The 8,761-nt window shown below is 42.2% G+C and overlaps 1 protein-coding gene across 5 annotated transcripts in view; it reads left to right on the forward strand.

Annotated features, from left to right (window-relative positions):
- LOC106602955 (protein Smaug homolog 1) overlaps positions 1-4,295 on the forward strand; it is a 92,396-nt gene extending 88,101 nt beyond the window's left edge. For all 5 annotated transcript variants that reach the window (XM_014196013.2, XM_014196030.2, XM_014196049.2 and 2 more), the window contains one exon: positions 2,241-4,295. In XM_014196013.2, coding sequence (XP_014051488.1) covers positions 2,241-2,269 — 29 coding nt within the window. In that variant the 3' untranslated portion in view covers positions 2,270-4,295. The remainder of the gene's footprint in view (positions 1-2,240) is intronic.
- The last annotated feature ends 4,466 nt before the right edge of the window (positions 4,296-8,761 follow it).

The raw sequence follows: 8,761 nt of genomic DNA on the forward strand, positions 1-8,761 counted from the left end.
ACATCTGACTGGCTTACTTACTGCAAATTGAGAAATGATGTGACTAAACTCAACAAAAACAAGAAGAAACTGTATTATGAAGCCAAGATCAACGATATAAAAACTTGAGTAGTTTAAATGGAATTATGGGCAGAAAGACATTCAACTCCATCTTTCATCAAATCAGATTGCTTATTCATCACAAAATCATTTGATGTTGCCAATTATTTTAATGATTACTTCATTGGCAAAGCGGGCAAACTTAGGCAGGACATGCCAACAACAAACATACAAATAATGAAAGAAAAGCATTGCAAGTTTGAATTTTATAAAGTTAGTGGGAGAGGTGGAAAAATTATTATCGATCAATAATGACAAACCTGGCATTGACAACTTAGATGGAAAGCTACTGAGGATTGTAGCTGACACTATAGCCACTCCTATCTGTCATATCTTTAATCTGAGCCTAGAGGAAAGTCTTTGTCCTCAGGCCTGGAGGGAAGACAAAGTTATTCCGCTACCCAAGAGTAGTAAAGTGGCCTTTACTGGTTCTAACAGCAGACCTATCCGCTTGCTGCCAGCTCTTAGCAAACTGTTGTGAAAAAATGTGTTTGACCAAATACAATTCTATTTCTCTGTAAACAAATTAACAACAGACTTTCAGCATGCTTATAGAGAAGGGCACTCAACATGTACTGCACTGACACAAATGACTGATGATTGGTTGAAAGAAATTGATAATAAGAAGATTGTGGGAGCTGTACTGTTAGATTTCAGTGCAGCCTTTGATATTATTGACCATAACCTGTTGAAAAAACGTATGGCTTTTCAACCTCTCTGCCATATTGTGGATTTAGAGCTGTCTATCTAATATAACTCAAAGGGTTTTGTTTAATGGTAGCTTTTCTAATGTCAAACCTGTAAAGTGCGGTGTACCGCAGGGCAGCGCTCTAGGCCCTCTACTCTTTTCTATTTTTACCAATGACCTGCCACTGGCATTAAACACAGCATGTGTGTCCATGTATGCTGATGATTCAACCATATACGCATCAGCAACCACAGCTAATGCAGTCACTGAAACCCTTAACAAAGAGTTGCAGTCTGTTTTGGAATGGGTGGCCAGTAATAAACTGGTCTTGAACATCTCTAAAACTGAGAGTATTGTATTTGGTACAAATGTATTCCTTAAGTTCTAGACCTCAGCTGAATCTGGTAATGAATGGTGTGGCTGTTGAACAAGTTGAGGAGACTAAATTACTTGGCGTTACCTTAGATTGTAAACTGTCATGGTCAAAACATATAGATTCAATGGTTGTAAAGATGGGGAGAGGTCTGGCCGTAATAAAGAGATGCTCTGCTTTTTTGACACCACACTCCAAAAAGCAAGTTCTGCAGGCTCTAGTTTTAGTCGTGTGGTCCAGTGCTGCAAGGAAAGACCTAGTTAAGCTGCAGCTGGCCCATAACAGCACGTTCTGCTCTTCATTGTAATCAGAGGACTGATATAAATACTATGCATGCCAGTCTTTCTTGGCTACGAGTTGAGGAGAGACTGACTGCATCACTTCTTTTTATAAAAACATTAAATCCCAAATAGTTTGCATAGTCAACTTACACACAGCTCTGACACACACACTTATCCCACCAGACATGCCACCAGGGTACTTTTCAGTCCCTAAATCCAGAACATGTTCAAGAAAGCGTACAGTATTATATAGAGCCCTTATTGCATGGAACTTCCTTCCATCTCATTTTGTTCAAATAAACAGCAAACCTGGTTTCAAAAAACAGATAAAGCAACACCTCACGGCACAACGCCTCTCCTCTATTTGACCCAGATAGTTTGTGTGTATGCATTGATATGTAGGCTACGTGTGCCTTTTAAAAAATGTATGTAGTTCTGTCCTTGAGCTGTTTGTCTGTTGATGTTCTGTATTATGTTTCATGTTTTGTGTGGACCCCAGGAAGAGTAGCTGCTTCTTTTGCTGCTTTTGCAATAAAATACCAAAATATCAATACATAGGATTTATATAGCTTGTTTCTAAGGTCCGAAGACACCTAAGTCCATAGGGCTCCGGTCAAAGGTAGTGCACTATGTATGGAATAGGGTGCCATTTAGGACATAACCCGGGTCCTCTTTGTTTGTTCTTCTAGGCCAGATGCAACAGTTATTTGTTTTGAAACATTCCATCTGTATTTGTCCAGTTGTTATTCTTATTCCTATCTGATGGTTTGTCCTATGTCCCTCCCTTCTGTGTGTCTAGATGGAGTCGACCGCACATCCACCATCTGAGATTAGGACCTGAAGGAGACCCGGGGACATCTGGTCCCACACACTCACCCCACACACACACACACATACACACACACACCCCACAGCCAATGGGAGAGGTCAACTGGGGGTGGGTTGCTGGGCTACAAATCATGCCACGGCGAGCCAATCCGCAAAAACTGCTAACAAACGGCTAACGCAGCAGCACATTGGCATGTTACCATCACAACAAAACACGTCTACGCCCCCAGCACACTCATAAGTACCTGGGCTTCAGTGGTGTATGAGAAATGCAGTGCAGACTCCTTTCCCCACCCAGTATAACTACCCACAACAGTGCTCGAGGAGTGCCCTCTGCTGGGCTGGGGGAGATATAGCAGCTCTGGGGGTCAGCATCGGCCAACAACCGATTGGCAGACCCTGGGCCCAGTTGAAGGGGGAGTGGAGCATTACACACGGCCGGTACAGTGAAAAACATTAAAAACATTATTCTAGGGTGGGAATGCCGAGAGTCATCTCGGCATTCATCTCACTGTTTGGGAGAGTTTTAGGGAGGATGTTTTTCAAAATACCCCTATGCTCTGTATAGGTGACAGAAAAAAAGCATTTTTACATGTATGTATTGTTTACATAAGATGCTACTATGGTACTGAATCATTTATACATTTCAGCTATGAATGTTCTCTTATATTTTATTTTTTTAAATAATTATTGGGAAAGTAGTGGCATACTAGTCGCTTAATAGACTAACGTCTCACAGTAGCTATCATAGTTTACAACCAACTTTATCATTGTTTTTTTTGCTTTTTCTTTCTTTCTTTCGCTTACCAGCAGCCAAGCTGTGTGAAAATGCTAAAAGGAAAGAGGGATGCAGTGGAAGTGTGTAGAAGGAAAAACAGAGAAATGAGAAGAGATGGGAGGAGAGGAAATGAAAGTGGGGAGACAGGATGGTCTGTGCCAAGTGATTTAGAAGGAGAAGAGGATGTTAGTGGTGGATCCATGTCAGAGGCAGGGACTTTGATTTGAAACAAGAGAGGAAAATTGTGTAGTAGTAGCGTTGTGGTGAAGTTCTGGGTAAATGTTATAGACAGGCCAATATATATATAATCTTTTTTAGAATTCTTTAATCTTTGTCCCTGCAGACTATGCATTGAAAGTGTATGCTGTTAATTTGCTTGGCCTGTCTGGATGTGGGAGTGAGGTTCCTTTAACAGGTGCACAACGTTGTGTGACCTATTCTCTAATTAGGGCTAGTCAGTGTGGGTCAGGAGTATTTTCAATGTGTCTCATTGTGAAATAGAATGAGGATTACATGTGTGTTTTCAGTCCAGGGTAGGTACTATAGCGTTGTATGCTATATGCTCTCATTTTACTAGGAAGTAAGAGATGGTCAAAGATGTTCTGAATCAAGGAGAAAAGACGTACACAGGGGACAGGAGAATCAGGAAGTAGCTTTGGCGGATGTAAACGGGAAGGTTGCTGAGGAGGTTTCCTTTCCCTCAAGCAGCATAGAAACATCAATCCATGAAGGGTTTAAAACTAGTTTAAATCCCCGAGATTACTCTCTTTTTAGTACTTAACTCCACTTAGCGGCCAAACGCAGTTAGACAGCCAGGCACTTGGAATTAGGCTTTTTGTACTTCAATTTCTTGTTCGTTTTTTTGTCTTAATATTTATCCTTGGTTCATTGTTGTCTGCATGACATGCTATAAGGGTAGGTTCATGGTAAAATAAGCTCTTTAAAGCTGAGTTAGGCTCTGTTATTAGCCACTGTATCACTGTCATACTGTAAGTGGGTGTTTTGTGCATGGAAGATCACGCTAATGTATTGTGCCTGAATGGGCATCCTGATTTGGTGTGGTGTTTTGTGAGGGTTATTGCGCAACTTTTTGGGTTAGTTTATTTTTGAATTGTTGTCTCTTTTTCTTGTTCTGCACTAGGTGTTGTGATATTTCACTACAGCTAATCCATCAATAACAATGCCAATAGGTGCAGCAATAGAAATGGCAAGTATGTGCAATAAACATTCATCAGTGGGGAGAGGAAAGGTTGAGTTTTTTGCAGTTCAGAAAAAGGGACTTGACTTTTATATTGTGGAGGTGAACTTGTAGTGAGATGAAACCAGCTTCATGCCAAATGCACCGTTGCTCGGCGATGGAGAACGAGAGCACCCCTTCCTCTGCCACAGTAACTACAGCCCACTCCCAAGTGCGCATTGAACTGAAGCTCTCAGACTGAGCCATCTTGTCATAAAGTAGGGGTGACCCCAGTCAAACCTCAAACCTTTAACCTGTTATTGTCAAAATGTCACTGATGCTTGTAGTGATGTTTCATAGTCAGTCAAATGTCACTGCTTCAGGAAGTGCGCTCACTAAAAACGCATGGCCTTAACTGGGACGGTGACAGGAAAATTGCATAAAGCATGAATTGGCACGGACCCTTTTGTGGCATGGTTTGGGAAATATTTAGTGGCAGCATTACAGTATTGGTACACTGATGCAACATGCATCAGTGGATATACAGTACATGGTAGTTAGATCCACTTGTCACTGCCATATGAATTGATACAATTAGCAGATTCAAATTATTTATTCTTCTTTTTCCATTGTTGCAGAGGTGATTTATTGTATTCATTTAGATGTATTATTTAAAGTACCATATGTATTAACTTGCTATGGCTGGTGACCATAAGTACATCTCAAATATTAACATAGTTATTTTTGTTTTGAACTACAGTATAATCACACATTTTTATATTTAATAGTGGAGTAGAGGGACACTGTGTTTTGTTTGGATTTGTTATTTTTCTTCTGACTGAAGCTTTGTTATCCTGGTTGGCCAAATGTCTGAACGTGGCCACCAGCAGAACAAACAGGATAGGGGGCGATGACCCTTTTGAAACATTGCCAAATAGAACAGACCACGGTAACCCTTGATAGACTGAGATGGAGAGTCATCTGGGATTATTTCTGTGGGATAAGGCCCTTTACTACTTTGTTACACTTCGGTTATGAGCATCAGAGGTCCAGGGATAGCCCTTTGGGAATGGGCAACCAATGCTTACCAAGCTAACCACCATCTGCATGGCTAGTGATGACATCACAGTGGATGGTTAAGATATGTAGCCTATCCAAAAGACTGGCAACAACTGCAGGGCAGAGGGTAGTGCATTCTAGGGTGGGACTTACACACTCACTACTGCCCATGAGGTTATGTGTGTGTGAATGTAGTGTACACTACAGTATGTGTCTATGAGAGAGCGATGGAGCAGAGGCAGTAAACAGAAGAGTTGTGAATGTCATTGATATATTACTGCAACAGTGTGTGTGTGAAGTAGCCAGATGAGGAGTGGATCGGACTTTGAATCCTCCGGAAGCTCTTCACCTTGTGTAACACAAAAAAAGTTTTTTTTAATTTGTATTTTCCAAAGTGCATCCAACCCCTATGTGGCTGGGATGAGAGAGATCCGTTGTACACACTGCAGTATTAACAGTTAGATGATAACCTTGATATTCCAAATATATTATTATTTAATTTAATGGGGGGTTTTTTACTGAGATTTTTGTTGGTCATAGATACTCTGCACATTAGTCATATCGCATCATTATTTTTGTAAACTCGAAAGCATCCATACTGCATACTAGGTCCTCTAGGACATTTTAAAATGTATCTTTTGGCGTCACGTTGTAGACAAAAACAATATGGAACACTTCTTTCTGGCCTCGTGTTGTCAGTGTATTTTTTTTGTTTCTGTAGGTACTTTTCAATGCTGATATGAAGTTAGGAATTATACCTGTCTGTACAACAAACAGATGTTTAGGTTTTGTGTGTGTTTGCACGTGTCTTGCTGTAACTGTAAAACACTTATTCTCAAATGTACCAGAAATGCTGCGACTTGGCATGGCCCAATCAAAAGAAGGCCGTTGTTTTTCTTCCTTTGTTTAGTCATCGGAGGATGACTGCCTCTCAGCTGTATGTGTGTGTTATACAGTATCAAGGGATTGTATGGTCACTATGCCCACAGTTCAGTAACACGTGAGGGCTGACGTTCAGTTCAGAGAAACCTGAGGTCGACTGTACACTACATAGAGCAGTATTACAACCAGTCTCTCTGTAGAGTCAGCCATTTAGAACTGGGCCAGTATTTACAAAGAGTCTGAGTAGTAGTGCTTTTTACATGCCTTCTAGATCATAATGATTACAATTATATGGATAGGGGGGACCTGATCCCAGAGTTACTTTTTTAATTCGGGCCCTGACGCCATGCCAAAAGCCTGTCTCAGGTTCTGTGTTCCTGTAGATACTTGCCTCGGGCAGGGTTTGGGTTTGGCTTGTGAGAGGAAGTGTGGATTCTCATCTGTTCTAAATGGATCTATGGAGACTCCTCTGTGTAAATGTATGTATTTTCATTTTTGTCTATGAGAGATTGTGGTTGCTATCTATTCAGAATGGAAGAGCTGCGAGTGAGTGAAAGATACTGAATGCTTTGTTTTGTGGAGTCTGTGTTCAAATGCTTGACATCTTTGTTATAACCACAGACAAAAAATGTATTAAAGAATAACTTTTAAAATTGTCTGTGGATAAAAAAAAAAATTGTAAAAAATTTGAAAGAAAGGGTCATGTCTTGTATTCTGGGAGGCCACACCATAGCAGGAGATGATTCTACTGGCTACTCCTCCAAAAAGCACACCAATCAGAGGAGCTGAAGCACTTTCATAAAACCTGTTGCCAAGAGGTGGGCTACAGTCAAGGAGGGTACTGCTAAAAAAGCTGTCACACCCCCCCCCAATTTTGTAACTCCAAAGCAAGTGCACACAATGTGAGGTCCGGCCACCCGACAACCTGCTCGCTCGACCCTCTCCTCCCTTCCTCAGACCATCTCTGGAGACCATCTCACATCCCTCAACTCATCCCTGAGCACTGGCTGCGTTCCCTCTGACTTCAAAGTTGCCAGAGTCGCTCCCCTCCTCAAGAAACCAACACTCGACGACTCTGACATCAGAAATTACAAACCGGTATCCCTTCTTTTCTTTCCAAAACACTTGAGCGTGCTGTTTCTGACCAACTCTCTCGCTATCTCTCAGAACCATCTTCTTGACCCTAACCAGTCAGGCTTCAAGACGGGTCACTGCTCTTCTCTGTGTCACGGAGGCTCTCCACACTGCCAAAGCTGACTCTCTCTCCTCTGTTCTCATATTCCTAGATCAATCTGCTGCCTTCAACACTGTGAACCATCACATCCTCCTCTCCACCCTCTCAGGGCTGGGCGTCTCAGCCTCTGCACTCTTGGATTGCATCCAATCTGGCAGGCCGCTCCTGCCAGGCATTGTGGAGAGGATCTGTGTCTGCACCACGTACTGTACTCACAACTGGTGTCCCCCAGGGCTCGGTTCTAGGCCCTTCTCTTTATACACGAAGCGACTCTGCTCAGTCATATCCCCACCAGGTCTCTCTCATGATTGCTATGCGGATGAGACTCAACTACTTCTCTCCTTCCCCCATTCTGACACCCACGTGGCGACACTCATTTCTGCTTGCCTGGCAGATATCTCAGCTTGGATGTCGGCCCACCACCTCAAGCTCAGCCTCGACAAGACGGAGCTGCTCTTCTGCCTGGGCAAGGCCTGCCCGCTCAAAGACCTCTCCATCATTGTTGACAACTCCAGTGTCCCCCTCCCAGAGTACGAAGAACCTTGGCTTGACCCTGGACAACAGCCCTGTCCAAGCTCTTCTGTCCTGTCACCAGCTTCCCCCTGAAGCTAGGACAGCAGAGTCCCTGCCCATGATCTGAAAGCATCTGAAATAATCCCACAGCACCCCCTTCTCAATCTGATCCCTCACTAAATAAATAATGCCTAACACTCTGCTTTTCTTTTCTTTACCCCTTACTAGCTCAGACTTTGATAGCTATTTTGAGGAAAATGTACTTACTGTGATATGTGGTTGTTCCACCTAACTATGTTAAGATGAATACACTAAGTCACTCTGGATAAGGGTGTCTGCTAAATGACAAATGTAGATCTGGGTGTCCTCAATACTTCGTTTATAACCAAGTGGGAAGGTGGTAATTACCAGTTGTGAAGTCGTTTTGAACTTGGAAATACCATCAAACATGGAGGTCAAAGGAAGGCAAGTGATTGTTTTGCTCTTTTGCCCATATCCAGAGCTGCTTTCACTTACATCAAAAGGAAGATAAACAGAATCAATTTTGTATTTTGTTCTTATCATAAACAACTGCTGAAGCTGCTGCCATCTGCTTTCTTTTTGTTGACAATTGAGAGGTGCAAGTGAGCATGGGGATGATAGACAAGTTTATCACTAGTAATTACAAGTTGGAGGGGCGTTCAAGTGGATTTTTCCCAGTCTTATGCTGGTATATGGTGCCAACATTCTGTGATCAATCAGGTATTTTAAATAATCTACACTTTTAAGTGTGGGCACAATCATTAAGGAGAACAGGACATATGTTAGTGCCAGGTATAAACAGGCTTTACAAAGAAGAGCACAATAGCC

The sequence above is a fragment of the Salmo salar genome, chromosome ssa01 (assembly GCF_905237065.1).
Source record: "Salmo salar chromosome ssa01, Ssal_v3.1, whole genome shotgun sequence".
Lineage (NCBI taxonomy): Eukaryota > Metazoa > Chordata > Actinopteri > Salmoniformes > Salmonidae > Salmo > Salmo salar.